This window comes from Oncorhynchus mykiss, chromosome 17 (assembly GCF_057628025.1).
Source record: "Oncorhynchus mykiss isolate SJ-2025 chromosome 17, ASM5762802v1, whole genome shotgun sequence".
NCBI lineage: Eukaryota > Metazoa > Chordata > Actinopteri > Salmoniformes > Salmonidae > Oncorhynchus > Oncorhynchus mykiss.
The window spans coordinates 59,928,466-59,945,859 of NC_143038.1; the positions used below are offsets into that span (position 1 = coordinate 59,928,466).

A 17,394-nucleotide genomic window follows, 5' to 3' on the forward strand; every position below is an offset into this window, starting at 1 on the left:
ACATTAGGGCCAGCAGAATGTAGCATGTTTGCTGGAGTCTTCTGTTGGAGTGAGAAAATCTAATAATGTTCAAGGAAGCAGTGGAGCAACATTTCCTTTCCTTTCAGTTCAATGTTCTTAAGTGATTTGTCTGTGCACCAAACAACAACATGTATCAAATGGTCTATAATCATCTTTTCTGTCAGCTGTTAGAGTTCGAAGGGCATGTCCCACTGGTTGAATCAACGTTGTTTCCACGTAATTTCAACCAAACGATTCAATGTGATGACGTTGAATCAACGTGGAAAACTGATTGGATTTGAAAAAAAGTCGTCAATGTCAGGGAATTGTGTCTTTTTTTCACCCAACTTTTTACCTAAATCCAAGTGATTTCACATTGAATTCACGTTAGTTGACAACTCAACCAAATGTAAATCTAAACTAGACGTTGATCAGTGCCCAGTGGGGGGAGGGCTTGTAGAGCTGGGCAGAGTCAACAACCTCTAATGCACTCCAAGCCACTGCAGTTATGAAGGTGTTAACACTCTGCGGTAAAAATAATCCACCAGGAAATGAAAGAAATGCAGCAGAGATTGCACTCAAGAGATTCCGAGGCACGAAGAAACTGTTTATCTCAGCGGGGGTGCTTAACAAGAAGAGTGCTTTGATTTCAGCTCTTTTCAGGGGTCTGACTTGTGAGGAGGGAGGGAGTGTGTTGAGTGGGTTGAGAGCTGCAGCTCAGTACAGGGCCTGGCTGTCTGAGGAGATGCAGGTGGTTGTCACCCCCAGGTGGTCCCCTCTCCTGCTACATTACCTGCTTAATACACACTGGTAACCATACTTCCAACCTGCCATACATACACATAGATAACACGTGCATTCTGCAAAATGTCAACATCTAGTGGATGAGAATGCTAGAATCATGGGGCAACCTGGGAAACAAACACATTTTCACATTTTCGCTGAGACAAATGCAAACTTGAAGTAAGGTCTGCATAGAGAGTGACAAAGAGGATGGCCTTGCTCAGGGTCAGAAATTCAGCCCAGGCATTTCAGCCATGCCAGCCCACATCACCGCTACTGACACACACAGGCAGTAATGCTACTGACAATGCCTTATAAATGGTATATTACCTTTAAAATAAAGTGTTACCCTGTTTTCTTCTGTTTAATTATATGTAGCCTAATATTTAAACACTTATCAAATCAAAGTTTATTTGTCACATGAGCTGAATACAACAGGTTACCTTACAGTGAAATGCTTACTTACAGGCTCCAACCAATAGTGCAAAAAGGTATTAGGTGAACCATAGGTAAGTAAAGAAATAAAAACAACAGTAAAAAGACAGTGAAAAACAGTAGCGAGGCCATATACAGTAGCGAGGCTACATACAGACACCGGTTAGTCAGGCTGATTGAGGTAGTGTGTACATGTAGATATGGTTAAAGTGACTGCATATATGATGAACAGAGAGTAGCAGTAGCGTAAAAGAGGGGTTGGTGGGTGGCGGGTGGGACACAATTCATATAGCCCGGTTAGCCAATGTGCGGGAGCACTGGTTGGTCGGGCCAACTGAGGTAGTATGTACATGAATATAAAGTTAAAGTGACTATGCAAGTATGATAAACAGAGAGTAGCAGCAGCGTAAAAGAGGGTTTGGGGGGGCACACAGTGCAAATATTCTGGGTAGCCATTTGATTACCTGTTCAGGAGTCTTATGGCTTGGGGGTAAAAACAATTGAGAAGCCCTTTTGTCCTAGATTTGGCACTCTGGTACAGCTTGCCATGCAGTAGTAGAGAGAACAGTCTATGACTGGGGTGGCTGGGGTCTTTGACAATTTTTAGGGCCTTCCTCTGACACCGCCCGGTATAGAGGTCCTGGATGGCAGGCAGCTTAGCCCCAGTGATGTACTGGGCCGTACACACTACCCTCTGTAGTGCCTTGCGGTTGGAGGCCGAGCAATTGTCGTACCAGGCAGTGATGCAACCAGTCAGGATGCTCTCGATGTTGCAGCTGTAGAACCTTTTGAGAATCTCAGGACCCATACCAAATCTTTTTAGTTTCCTGAGGGGGAATTGGCTTTGTCGTGCCCTCTTCACGACTGTCTTGGTGTGTTTGGACCATTCTAGTTTGTTGTTGATGTGGACACCAAGGAACTTGAAGCTCTCAACCTGCTCCACTACAGCCCCGTCGATGAGAATGGGGGCGTGCTTGGTCCTCCTTTTCCTTTTCCTGTAGTCCACAATCATCTCCTTAGTCTTGGTTAAGTTGAGGGATCACCACAGCTACATTATGGGAATGGGTCATTTCTCTCTTTCCCTCTCTCTCTGTTTTCTTCTATTGAATTCAATATACAACATTCTATGTTGGTCAAAAAAGCAGTGACGGGCCTTTCAGCGAATGAAATAAGCGGGAGATAGGCGGGACTTTCCAGCCTTCAGTTTAGTGGCTATGTAATGTAATCCGACACCAGAGTTACTACAGCTCATAAACTCACTTGCTGGGCTGAAGAGACTGAGATACAAAAGCTAATAAATATTGATAAAACAATGAAAATACACAGTCCCCAAATTGACCTTTATTGTAATCAGTGCTGGGAAAGTACCCAAACATCTTACTTGATTAAAAAAACTAAAGATACCTTAATAAAAAATGACTCCAAGAAAAATGAGTCACCCAGTAAAATACTACTTGAGTAAAAGTCTAAAAGTATTTGATTTTAAATATACTTAAGTATCTAAAGTAAATGTAATTGCTAAAATATGCTTCAGTTTTAAAAGTAAAAGTATAAATAATTTCACATTCCTTACATTAAGGAATGATTTTCTTGTCCTACTATAAGCACTGGAAATGTAACAGGTACTTTTGGGTGTCAGGGAAAATGTATGGTGTAACAAGTACATTATTTTCTTTAGGAATGCAGTGGAATAAAAGGAAAAGTTGTCAAAAATATAAATAGTAAAGTAAAGTACAGATACTTAAGTAGTTCTTTAAAGTATTTTTACTGAAGTACTTTTCATCACTGATTGTAATACATGATGACTTGTGTTTGGTAAAGAACACTGGAAAGATGTCTAGTAGATACTATTGTCTTACCTATGTGTTATAAAAGCCCATCTAAAGACTTGTTAAGCTATATTGCAATGTTCCCCCGAATGCCACTTCCCTAATTAGCATATACAGCCAAAATATTAGGCCTAACTGGCAGTAGTACGCTACATGACCTGTGTCAGTGTGCGTGAGTGTGTCTTTGTCTGTTTTCTTCCTACTTTGACTGCATCACAGCAGATGATCTATCATTTCTCACAGACACAGACACAGACACAGACACAGTACTCGGACCAGCAGAATCAGAACTTTTAGCAAATAAGTTGGTTAATTTCACACATTTAGCAGCGTCTGCCTCAAGAGACGTTTTTTGGTGTCTCCAACTTTTTTGGCAACACAATTTTTTAAAATTTTGACTAAGCGACTGACAGTCAGAGCAGGTTTCACTCTTTTTGATGATATGCGTTTGACTTTGAATGTGAATTTGCACCACTTTATCTCAGCCAATCAGAATACTGGGCCAGGCGATCTTGGCGGAAGGCCGGCCGTTGCCTACTGGTCAGCCATGTACTTAGTATAGATTATTATGACAATAGAGAAATAGCACAAAAGTACTTAGAAAAAACAGGCTCATGGGCCGCCAGCTGTGTCAATTATCGTTTTTTACATCTAATTTTTTAGGTACATTTTGACCAGCCCACCCTACTAAAAGATGGTCCGGCCATTCTAGCATTTGCCAGAATTGCCAGACAGCCAATCCGCCCATGGCCTTGCTTTAAGACTAGTCTACCACTGATTATGCTTGGAAGCAGATTAGTGCTATCACATTTTGCAGATCATGGACAATACTTTGTCTCATACCCACTTAATCAAACTGGTGTTCTACCAATGCTCTGGATTCCCTGTTTAGCTAACACGCTAAACAGACTACACTTTATGTCTTGAGAATCATTAAAATACAATATATTTTCTGCCTAATCTCTACATGATAAATTTGCCATTACTGTACCATCAAAATATTCGGAATTGGAGAAACATCAGGCACATTTTCTTTCTGTTAAACAAATTGTTCAGCATTTGGTCTCATGATTTCCTCTGCGCATAAAAGCTGCCCTCTTATCTGCAGATGTTTTCCCCTTCCTCACCATATGGATCAATTCACAGTGCAGTGCAGGCCGGTGAAGTCTTGGCTGGAGGAGAGGTTCTCCAGGGGAAGAGAGCCATCTGTTGGGACCTGAGTGTAGCAAAAGCCATTCTGAAGAGAGTCTCTCTCTTTAGGGGAGAGTCTGGAAGACAGGCAGAGTGGAGTAAGCAGCAGGGAAGCCCAAACCCTGTCACTGGATAGCCCAAAGACTTTACAAGGACTGTACTGAACCACAAGAACTACTGCACAATCTGAGACTAGAGCCACAACAACAGGTGGAATAGGAGAAAGGGCAGCAAGGTTTTATGATTTATGTGTAAAATTCTACTTAGTTGCTCTTTATACTTAGTTGAGAAGCCTGGTCTCAGAGTAGACATAACATAGTAAAAGTAAATCCGGGACACTCAAATTAGTATGATATGTTATGGTTGGTATGGTTACATAAGACAGATGGCTACTTAAGGCAAAAACTAAAGGTCGGTTGGTCAGTGGATGGTTGGGCGTATAACATGAATGTCTAGCAACCAAAAGGTTGCAAGTTTGAATCTCGTCAAGGACAACTTTAGCATTTCAGCTAATGAGTACCTTTTCAACTACTTACTTCTTTTTAGCTATTTTGCAACTACTTAGCATGTTAGCTAACCCTAATCCTAACCCTTGCCTAAACTTAACCCTTTTAGCTAACCCTTCCCCTAACCTTAACCCTTTAACCTAACTCCAAAACATAACCCTAACCACTACCCTAGCTATGGTTAACCAGGTAGCTAACGTTAGAATTCCTAACACGTAACATATTGTCATCAGGGTTATGACAGACAGCAGAGGGCTGCTGCTTCTGCTCTGAGCTCAGCCTCATCCCACTGTCTGAAAGAGCTTCACTGACCTGCTGCTCTGCGAAACAGCCTCTAGGGAGGAAGGTGCTCCCTAGCAGACTTTCCTGGGATCGTCTACGTGTAAGGATCCCCGTGTATAGTGTCACTGCACTGTCCCCCTCAAACAGCCTCACTGTCACCTCCCTCCCTCCTCATACACTTAGACATCTCAATCAGTAACAGTGCGGGAGACGGTCTTGACGGCTGATCTGTGAATGCAGCCAGATATGACTGATAAAACATGGAAGCTACAGCTCAGGTCACCTTGCTTAATCTGAGGAAGAAACATTTTACAAAAACACCCAAGGAATAGACAACTTTAACAATTTTATTTATGAAAAACTACACTTAAAATGCATAAATAGACATTTCTATTTGAAGCAGAGGAAATTATAAGGTAGCCAATAAGCATAATGTCGTGCACATGCCAGGTAACATGTATTATTCAACATTGTATAAGCTAGTAGACAAGAAGCGGTGATCCTGTGAAATTCACTCCATACATATCCACATTACGGAAGTAATGGCACCATCTCACAGGGTGACCAATGACACATCAGCTAGTAGTAAGAAAGGAAACAGAAAGCAAAAAATGTATAAATATACTGACCCTACATACTTTTACTGAGCATTAACTTTAAAAGCATTGTACAAGACATTGTAATAGAGGAAAATGAAAAGAGCTTGTATAATACATTTAAATTGGAAATTCACGAGATTAATGTTATATAGTCAGTAAACAAGCATTCTATATTTGGGTCTCTGACAAACAAAGCTAAAAAATGTAACCATCTTTACACAGTAAATTAAGGTTACTGGTCGCACACAAGAACATAACTGCTTGCGCGTAAAAGAAACAAAGAAAACTGTTCAGCTTCAATGCCATTATTCTCACGATGGCTCTGGCACAATTTTAAATTATACATACAAGCAAAGTTTACAAAATGCAAATGTTTCAATAATTTAACATACAATTAATCAATTATATAATGTCACAGAAGTCAGTCAAGTGAATATGGTTACGGGTAAGGCATGTGAAAGATAGCTTTTTAGGCCAATTTCTTCTAGATTGCATTTCAAAGCAAAGAGTTAATATTCTCATTAAAAATGATTGATAACATAATTTTCTTTATATCTCAGCCAGACACCTCAATAATCCTGTTCACATTGCATTTTGCATATCCTCCCTCATTCAGTCTAGAAACTCCATATCTTTGCAAAAAATGTAGTTTAAATACATTACATATAATCATACGGCTGAACAGCAAAATTAAACTCATGGAAGAGTCTGAAGTTACAACGTATGCTTATTGGACAACAAACATTGCTTATTCACACTACACAAATATGATTATATTCTCTACAACTGAAAATAGACAGTAAGGCCTTTACCTCAACACTTGCCCTATAGACTCATGGTCATAGTAAATTAGAAGGGCCTGCCCAACTTGCCTGACCTGCTTTAGAGGTCTGTAGGGAGAGATTAAACTGGCCTGCTCAGGCCAATTGGTTCTCTGCAGGGGCAGACACTATACGGAGGACAGTGGAGCAGAGCAGAGGCTCAGATAACAGGGTTTTCCATGGCTCCAAGAACTTCTGGAAACACTGCAGAGTTCAATGCAGCTCATTGCTTAATGACTGGTTCTCATTGCCTCTAGTCTAGTGTTCACTGAGCAGAGCAACTAACTTGTGTTCTCCGAGTAGACACTTGTTATTGAAATAATGGTTAGGTTTTCAATACAGCTCAGAAAACATGTCAAGTTTTGCTGATCCTCAGGTTTATGTAAAAGTTGAGTTGTTAAAAAAGCAGAAAATAATTAATTACACCATTAAAATGGATTATATTAGTCTTTATTTAAAATGTATTTCATTTCACACATTTTATAATTGCATCTCAAATTGTTATTCATTTGTCTATGTATCATGTCATTATGAAATTCCTTTGGTCCTTCAATAAATAAAACTAAGATATCATATACACATTTATTCTTTATACAATTTATTACAGTTAAGAGGAAATTGTGTTTGTCTATATTTGTCTAAAGGAGAATTAGAACCATTTAATTGGTTATTTAGGTAAGCTGTAACTGCTTTGAAAATTCAAAACAAAATGCAATATTCTATTATATCATCTACTTGCAATGTTTCTGCCTTCATTTGCCTACATATTGGGAGTCTTAAATATATCTTATCAGAATAAGTCACTCAAATCAATTCTCAATCTGTCCAGGCATTTGCACAAAACGGACTGGAAAATGACAACTTTGTAAACAGAATTTGAAAAGAAGATTAGTAGGCTAAACGTTAGCTAGGACTTATTACAAGCTGAAGTCCCTTAGCGTCAGCTGGATATTATAAATGGTACAGGGAATCACTATATTACAGTTCAAACTCTGGTCTTAACAGGTGGATCTAAACTTTCCTTCAGTCATTACAGAAATAAACCTGTCTCAAAGCAGAGGGTCCCGCTCCATCCCTCAAATGGCTAACCAATATTGAAGCGACGGAATGCAAAAAACATCCAACAACTTTAGTGTTTTTCACTATCGCCTACACCATACAGTTAAAGACAGGCAATCAATTCTATATCAAACTAAATCATAGACAAAGAAAGCTAGAAGAAAAGGTTTGGGTGTGTTGAGTTTACATCGTAGGATTTTCAAATCAAACAGGTTACCTTTTTATGCTGCACATTGACCTCTACATATCAACCTGAAAGACCAGACTACACAGAGGTCCACACTCTCACTGTAGGAGCGTGATAGTGTGAGAAAAAGTGGACGAGAGAAAGAGAATATTTCTGGGTTATTAGCACTTTGTTGTATTGTGTGAACGACCGTCCTGTGTTGGAAACTGTTTCACAGTCTGTCTCTATCTAGCACCATCGTGTGGGTGTATCAAGCCTTGTCCTATCCTACCAGTACAACCATCAAAACTAGTGTCAAAGGGAGCGATAGGTAGCACTAGCCTCAACAAAAAAAGTCTAAAAGTATACAGGTGAAACAAGTAATAAATAAGGGTAATAATATTTCAGAGTTGTTAAAATGGTAGATATTGTGCAGATAATTTCTTTATACAAAAACGTTGAATCAGCCACATATCCACATACAAATATAAAACAATACATTATTCCTGTCAGCCCCACTCTCCCGCATGGGCCATGCACAACGTGTACCCATGGTTAGACATTAACCATCAGGCACACGCTGGGGCCGCTCCAATCAGCGAGCTCTCTCAGCATCCAGGGATGGTGATGGAATGGAGATGGATGCAGGGGGTAGGGCAGCAGTAGGAAGGTGAAATATCTCCCCCTAAGGGATCCCATCCACAGAGTCCTCTCAGAGCACCTGGACTGGAGGGCTCAGAAGGACTCATCTTGCCCCACAGAGAGCTCTCCTTTGGGAGTGGAGGTGCGAGTCGAGCTCTTGTCCATGCTCTCGGAGCCGGAGCTCTGATGCTGCTGCTCAGAGCCTGCGCTGGATGTCACGGTGGACGAGGATGTGGAGGAGGAGCGGGTCTTCTCCTTAAAGTCTGTTATGATGACCGTCACGTTCCCCACCGTTATCGCTAGCTGCTGGGCGGTGCTCCGGTCAATATTCTTCAGTTTGGGCCTAGTCGGCAGGGGAAAACACAGGGTTAGAATTACATTGATAAAACTGCCTTACTAAGATACAACCATAGACGTGGCCAGCCCAGTGTGGGTGATTAGACCCAATTGCTCATTACAACAACAACGTGAGCAATAACAAGATCAACCAGAAGTAAGAGGGAGAAAGTGAGAGTGGATGTAGAACATACATATACAATTTATGAATAACTAGATTTTTTCCAACAGTGGCCTTTAAGAATAGCTTGAACGAGTGGCAATTTAAATGGCATGACAGGTTTTCACAATGTCCAACGGCAAGATACTGTCAGTACTAGTAGCAGAGAGAAGAATGACCAACCTGGAGATGTGAGAGTTGTTGGTCTTGGTTGTTGACTTCCCAGATTGTACACTGTGTTTATCACTAGGTGGACTCTGGTGAATGTCTGTCTTGGGTCTGCACAGGCAAACACAGGAGTTATATTAGTAAAGTTCATGTCTATAGAGAGATGATGATTAAACAAACACTTGCCTCTGTACAGACATGTTATTTCTTTAACTACACACTGACCTGATCTTTTTGATGCTGGATTTCTTGGTGATGGGCCTGGCTAGGCTGATCTCTTTGATGTTGGGTTTCTTGATGTTGGGCCTGGCTAGGCTGATCTCTTTGTTATTGGGTTTCTTGGTGATGGGCCTAGTTGGGCTGATCTCTTTGAGGCTGGGTTTCTTGGTGATGGTCGTGGTTGGGTTGATCTCCTTGAGGCTGTGTTTCTTGGTGATGGGCCTGGTTGGGCTGATCTCCTTGAGACTGTGTTTCTTGGTGATGGGCCTGGTTGGGCTGATCTCCTTGAGGCTGGGTTTCTTGGTGATGGGCCTGGTTGGGCTGATCTCCTTGAGGCTGGGTCTCTTGGTGATGGGCCTGGTTGGGCTGATCTCCTTGAGGCTGGGTCTCTTGGTGATGGGCCTGGTTGGGCTGATCTCCTTGAGGCTGGGTCTCTTGATGATGGGCCTGGTTGGGCTGATCTCCTTGAGGCTGGGTCTCTTGGTGATGGGCCTGGTTGGGCTGATCTCTTTCTCCTCTTTCTCATCCTCTTTCACTTTCTCCTCCTCTTTCTCCTCCTCCGCTTTTACCTCTTTCACTTTCTCTGCTTTGTCATTGTCCGGTGTCTCCTTCCTGCCGTTATTCAGGGGAGATTCTTCTTCATCTGGCCTTACTCTCTCCGGACGCACTCCCTCATGGTGCTCCCCCTCCACATCCACCAGCTCCCCGTCTGGGTCGTGCTCCCTCTCAGGCCTCTCCTTCCTCTCCTTCTTGGGTGGGGGAGGCGTGGCGTACTGCTGAGCCACCTGCTGGGCCACCAGCTGGGAGTTGATCCTGGGTTTCCTGTAGAAAACAGGGAACAAACAGGGATTAGTGGGCAGCAGCGTCTCTAGGCTGGGCTCACTCAGGGCCAGGGCTGACATGACGACAGCCCCTGCCTGACCACATAGCAACACACACTGCATCATCTTATAAGGAGTTGGCTGGATTGAGCCACAGGCTGGCTGGCTGGGTGTAAGTGACAGCTCTTGGTCGGCTAGTCTGGTTGAAGGGTAATCTCATTAGCTCAGTGCTGTAATAAAATGAATGTGGGGGATCACAAGGTGGGACATTTGCAGCCCGTCATTTACGTCCTCTAATCTGATTACTGCAGCGTTGGCCCCATTTGTCAGACTGGGATCCACAGGGATGTGCAGCCACTCACTCAAGCTGGCGCGCCAACCAGAGCAAGCAGAATGAAGTCATTGTTGCCCTCTGTGATCTCTCTCACACACACAAACCTAGCCTATTATTTTTGAGCCCAACCATTCACATTCAGCATGCAAATGCATCCTAAATCAGAGAGGGAGACAATTAGTGTCTCCGTGGATGAATACAAAGCTCTAGGATGAAAGGCTCAGTGGAAGCTCATCACTCTTCCACCTGAGAGGTTACGGGTGTTTCATGAAAAACTGTTTATTCTCCTAAAACACGAGTCAACTGTAAGGACAGCATATTTTAAGTCCCTAATTAAATTCAGAGCAGGGTCTCAGGGGGAAGAGACAGAAGACCAGAGAGCGACAGACAGGCTCCAAAGACCTGACTGTCGACAGGCCAGAGAATCACAGCTCCGTGAGAAATACCAGCGTAAACCAGACACGTATGCACCGACCCACCCACCCCAGAATGGTGCATGGTTTGCCAGTTACTCGGGAGGCACATCCACCCATGGCAAAGATGGTATAGCCTCCCCATCTCATCTACTGCATTGGCAGGAAGTCCTCCTTATTGTCTAGCTGTTCAGGGTGTCATGATTAAAGGAACTCTGCAGGTCTGAGGACAGATGGGGACTTCCATAATTTCTGATGCTTCTCTCTAAGCCTCAGACTGAACTGATAAACAAGCTCTGTCTGGCTCATAGAAAATGTAGCCTACCTGTTGACTGCAATACAGATGAGGTACTGACTGAGGCTCTCTCTCTGTCTTATCTTTAAGTGGATCAGGTTCAGGGGCAGGAGGTAGCCTAGTGGTTAAAGCATTGGGCCAGTAACCAGAAAGGTTGCTAGATCAAATCCCCAAGCCGACAAGGTAAAAATCTGTCCTTCTGCACCTAACCCACTGTTCCTAGGCCGTCATTGTAAATAAAAAAATTGTTATTAACCAGTTGGATTTAGGGGGCGCTATTTTAATTTAAGTTCCCGTTTTAAACAAGATATATTTTGTCACAAAAAGATGCTCGACTATGCATATAATTGACAGCTTTGGAAAGAAGACACTGACGTTTCCAAAACTGCAAAGATAGTCTGTGAGTGCCACAGAACTGATGTTAAAGGCGAAACCCAGATAAAAATCCAACCAGGAAGTGCCGCATTTTTTGAAACGGCCTCATGCCAATGACTCCTTATATGGCTGTGAATGAGCTACGAATGAGCTTACATTTCCCCCAAGGTGTCTACAGCATTGTGATGTCTTTTTAGGCATTTCCCTTGAAGAATGGCTGTAAGGGACCAAATATGGCATGGTGTCTCCTGCAGAAAACCTTGCGTAAAATACTGAGGTAGCCATTTTTCCAATCGCTTCTTATGAGAAACCAACTGCCTCGACGGATATATTATCAAATATATTTGTTAAAAACACCTTGAGGATGGAGCCTAAACAACGTTTGCCGTGTTTGTCGATATTATGTAGCTAATTTATAGTTGTAGCATTTTTCGGTCGATTTCTCAGCCAAGCATGGTGAAGAAACGGGAGCTTTTTCGCCTACAAAAATAATATTTTTGGAAAAAAGGAACATTTGCTATCTAACTGGGAGTCTGAGTGAAAGCATCCGAAGTTCTTCAAAAGGTAAATTATTTAATTTGGTTGCTTTTCTTATTTTTGTGAAAATGTTGCCTGCTGCCAGCAGAGCCTAGCATAGCATTATGCCATGATAAACTTACACAAATGCTTGTCTAGCGTTGGCTGTAACGCATATTTAGAAAATCTGAGATGACAGTGTTGTTAACAAAAGGCTAAGCTTGTGTTTGAATATATTTATTTCATTTCATTTGCGATTTTCATGAATAGGAAAAGTTTCTAGGGGTATTTATGTCCGTTGCGTTATGCTAATGCATTTGAGGCTATGATTACGCTCCCGGATACGGGTTTGCTCGTCGCAACTGGTTAACCGACTTGCCTAGTTAAATAAAGGTTACATTTAAAAAGGTAAAACATGAGCAGAAACTTGATAACTGAGTGTGGCTGTTACAGCTGGCGCTGGCCAAGACATATTTTAGACAACATGGCCCTCAGGTTTGAGATGGTTCATTCTGTGTCCAATTTGGTTGGGTACATTGTTAATGATGCATGGCTGAAGAGGTCTGTCGAGAGGAGAGAGGTTTTCACAAGGCTGCCGGAGTGGTTTAACTCAGAGATCACACGTCCCAGATATCATCTCACATCTCTCCACCTCTAATTCCCCGTGCTCCCACCATATCCCCACAAACGGTCTATCTATCCCCGTTCTGCAACAGACAGAGAACCCACCCTCTATCCCTCCAGCCGATAAAAAGGCAATCAATCGCTTATGGCGTCATGACGTAGCGCACGTGACATGCTCCAAAACATGCAGACGGTGCTGAATGCTGATGAGCAGGGCCCAGTGGCACCACCCACCACAGATGCAACGGCTCTGGAACTACAACATGTAGCTAGCCTACTCACTCCACCTGCAGAGTCAATGCATGTCACACACCAGAGAAGAGGAGAGGGATCGACATGCTCACGTTCAGCAGCATCTGGATGATAAGACACTCATAGCAACCTAGTGATATGATAAGATTAGAGCAACTTCATATCAATTTCAATTCTCAATCCCCCCCCCCCCCCCCCAAGGAGCCTTGCTTGTACTGTCTGACTAGCACAGGTCACTTTGCAACACGCACTCAAACACACAAAACTATTTGTCTCTCTAACTGCAGTAGTAACCCCATGAAGTGTCACTGATCAATCACAGGATTTGGCAGGATGCATACAGCCCAAACACTCATAAACATGTTCTCAGGTTCCCGTGACCGACGGGCTCAGAAATAATTTCCTGTGGCAGAATAAGCTTTTAGCAGAGAGCTGGAGGTAGAAAGTGAGTGTGATTGATTGATAATCTCACGCCTCCTCGGCCCGTCACCCCAGTCCCAGAGATGTGTGTCAGAGGCAGCAGCAGAGCTCAGCTCAGAGAGAAGCAGTAGAAACAGCCCCAATAGTTAAGCTATGATTTAGTGCCAGCTGTAACTCAGCCATGGAGTTGTTGCTGGCATGATAGGAGCGCAGCTCCCAGTTGGCCTGCCCCGTGGTGCTGTTACAGTACAGTATATTATTTATTTACCAGCTACGTCACCGCTGCTCTGAACACCACCGTGTCCCATTAACACTGCTTGCTGGATCCAGATCATGGGCCGGCCACACTCACCAACAGATTTAAATACGCACTCCAGCTATATTTACTCTTCCCGTTGAAAAACAATATCCCACATATAAATCTACAGACAAAAATCTTTTTTTTTTAAACAAGTTGAAACTTCATGGTGTAGTCCATTCAAGGGTTTGGTCTGATGGTTCCCTCTGATGTCATCAGCTTCCCCCCTTGCTTGCGGGAACAATAGAGCACACAAGAGATAAACCCCCCCACTTGTGTCATATTATGAGGACACCTTGAGCACCTTTTAAGATGTGCCTATGTTAAGTAAAACAGGTGAAAAGGAGACTGGAGTGTGACTAATACATTTAAATATGCAGGACATCATAACCAAGGAGTCTGTACCAAGCCACTTCTCACTGAGAAACACCAGATAAGCCTAGATCAAAAACCTTCCTCCTTTTCACACCTCCATAGATAATGATTGACATCGTCGCCTCTCTGACTGACACTTCAATTCTTCTTGATACAGTGGTGTGGAGTCTAACTCAGCACGAGCAAATGAAATGACTGTCATCAGCACAAAAGACTCAATCCAGGCGGACTGAGAACTATGGTTACACTGCCAGCCACACCCACTATATTGTCCCAATCATAAGAGTTCTGGACTTCACAGGAACTAGTCCTGCATGTCAATATTAGCCTCTTACCAAAAGAGCAGAGAGAGTGGAAGATAGAGACAAATAATATACGGTTGAACAGTTTGTGACAGATTGACAGAAACAGATGACCACAGGAAAGCCCTCATTAACACAGCTCTTTATTTCGAGTGCTGTGTGGAGGACAGGCAATAACTCCCAGCCAGCAACAGACCAGGAGCATGCAGCAGTGGCAGCTCAAAGAGGGAGGAGACAGACAAAAATGTTTCCAACTGCAGTCAGACAGTAAGACATCAGAATCAAAAACTACTCATTTTCTTTTTTTAATGTCAGGCTATGTAATAGCCTTTTTCTTAGTCAAGAGCATTACATCTGCAAGTTGAATTCTCTTGGTATAAAAAGTTGCATTTCCTTCCTCCGTGTAGACCTAATCATGACCGGATTGTCTACTGTCACAGCTACATTGTGCGCAGGCTTCAGATTCAACATGGTGTGATCCATTGGGCTTCTGTTTGATCAGAACACTTCTCTACACCATGGCAACAAAGCATCAACATTTTGTTCCGCACCAACGTTCACAAGCTGCTGCAGTCGGTGCCTTGATCACTATGAATAAGTAACCCCTCAGCACAGAGATGGACTGGTGGAGCGGAGTGGAGAGGCAAAGCTGGCTGTTCTGTAATATGTTAAACAAGCTGTGGGACCCAGCTCCCATAAACTAGTCTGCGAACTGTGCCTGTTGGCTCCAGCCGGTGATGAATACAGTACTATACTGTGTACGAGTATTCAGAAAACACCTGGAGTGGAGAGAAGCTCCCGGCTGCAGCACTGCCTGCCTGCTAGAGTCAAGGACATTATTAAACATTAATCCATCCCCTCCAGACACAGGATACTGCTCCCCCCCCCCCCCAAGGGGGATGCCTGCCTCCATGTGTCCCCCATGCCCCAGGTACTCAGTGTACAAAGTGGGCCCCAGCAGAAACCCCTCCTCCTCCACTAACACAGCCCTCCATTATGTTCCCTCAGAGAAGAGCACAACACAAGGCATCTTAGCGTGACATTTTAGTTCCCACGGTGATGTGGGGAGACAACACTATTCGGGACAGTTGACAGGGGGGGGGGGGGGAATACATAACTATCATTTATTTAAGGGAAAAAAATTATGCTATTTTTCAATGAAGAATGCATTCATGTGTCTAATCTCCCACTGATAGACATTCCCTCCCATGTCTGACCTTCAGGCTACAAACTGCCTCATCAGGGTGATTGACAGCCAGTCGTGAAAGCACTAAGCATGTATGCGCTCCCTTCATCAGCGGCTCCATAGCGCATTCCTGTTTATCACTCTCTCTCCCCCTCTGTGGTATCATTTTCTCTCCTTCTCTTTACCTCTACGGTATCACCCACTTCCTCTTCAATCCCATTTTTCCATATGCACCCATTTCTTCCCTGCTATACCTTTTCAGTGCAATTTCACTCACTGCATTTCACTCTTCCGTCCATTGTTATTCCTCATTCAGTTGCTCTCACCTCAAGTTCCTCTCTCCTGTGTTTGTCTCTGTCTGCCAGAGTCTGCTGGACCCAGTAACCCTGCTGCTGCCGTCCTTGGTTGGCCTGATTCAAATTAGTTCAACAAGTTATCAAGCAACACTGCTCAGGAAGCATGTTGTATCTTAGTGTTTCATGTAGTAGACTAAACAGGACCAAAACAAAAACAAAGCATGCAATTACAGAAACCCAACAGTGCTTAATGCTAGACAAACACTACAAATTCGCTTTCATGGAAATAACACTGCTCTAGTCTCCTAGTGACTAATTATTCTACACACCGATTGACATGTGACCTATTCAATGTTAATCTTGACTGAATAAACACACTCCAATATATTTCCTAGATGACTACTCCTGAGCTGTTCCTCTCCCCTGTCTCGTGTTAAGTGACTGACACCCACAGAGTTGTGATCCAGAGAGATAGTTGTGGTGGTAAGCAGCATGTGTGAGGGCCTGCCCAGCGCTTCCGTTCCTGGGTAATGATGTGCTCCATCCTGTCATCCCCCAGGAGACTCTTGGCTGAGTGAACACATGTCGTCGTCGTCGTCGTCGTCGTCGTCCCCCCCGCCACCATCCATCACACCCAGCAGAACTCACCCCCCTCCTTCCCACAGCCTGGAAACACACACACTCTCCTAATAATGTATACAGTGCATTCGGAAAGTATTCAGACACCTTGACTTTTTCCACATATTGTTAAGTTGCATCCTTATTCTACAATTGATTAAATTATTTGTTTTTTTCTTATCAATCCACACACAATAGCCCATAATGACAAAGCAAAAACAGGTTTAGACATTTTTACAAATGTACAGTGCCTTGCGAAAGTATTCAGCCCCCTTGAACTTTGCGACCTTTTGCCACATTTCAGGCTTCAAACATAAAGATATAAAACTGTATTTTTTTGTGAAGAATCAACAACAAGTGGGACACAATCATGAAGTGGAACGACATTTATTGGATATTTCAAACTTTAACAAATCAAAAACTGAAAAATTGGGCGTGCAAAATTATTCAGCCCCTTTACTTTCAGTGCAGCAAACTCTCTCCAGAAGTTCAGTGAGGATCTCTGAATGATCCAATGTTGACCTAAATGACTAATAAATACAATCCACCTGTGTGTAATCAAGTCTCCGTATAAATGCACCTGCACTGTGATAGTCTCAGAGGTCCGTTAAAAGCGCAGAGAGCATCATGAAGAACAAGGAACACACCAGGCAGGTCCGAGATACTGTTGTGAAGAAGTTTAAAGCCGGATTTGGATACAAAAAGATTTCCCAAGCTTTAAACATCCCAAGGAGCACTGTGCAAGCGATAATATTGAAATGGAAGGAGTATCAGACCACTGCAAATCTACCAAGACCTGGCCGTCCTTCTAAACGTTCAGCTCATACAAGGAGAAGACTGATCAGAGATGCAGCCAAGAGGCCCATGATCACTCTGGATGAACTGCAGAGATCTACAGCTGAGGTGGGAGACTCTGTCCATAGGACAACAATCAGTCGTATATTGCACAAATCTGGCCTTTATGGAAGTGGCAAGAAGAAAGCCATTTCTTAAAGATATCCATAAAAAGTGTTGTTTAAAGTTTGCCACAAGCCACCTGGGAGACACACCAAACATGTGGAAGAAGGTGCTCT

At 43.1% G+C, this 17,394-nt stretch overlaps 1 protein-coding gene across 2 annotated transcripts in view; it reads right to left on the minus strand.

Moving 5' to 3' along the window:
* Positions 1–5,355: 5,355 nt before the first annotated feature.
* Positions 5,356–17,394, minus strand: part of LOC110494599 (RING1 and YY1-binding protein B) — a 29,575-nt gene continuing 17,536 nt past the window's right edge. The window contains exons 3-6 of one of the 2 annotated variants that reach the window (XM_036950694.2): positions 15,734–15,817; positions 9,203–10,018; positions 8,993–9,088; positions 5,356–8,656 (exon numbers count right to left, since the gene is read on the minus strand). In XM_036950694.2, the coding sequence (XP_036806589.2) occupies positions 8,407–8,656; positions 8,993–9,088; positions 9,203–10,018; positions 15,734–15,817 (1,246 nt within the window). In that variant the 3' untranslated portion in view covers positions 5,356–8,406. The remainder of the gene's footprint in view (positions 8,657–8,992; positions 9,089–9,202; positions 10,019–15,733; positions 15,818–17,394) is intronic. The other variant, XM_036950695.2, reaches the window with a different exon arrangement.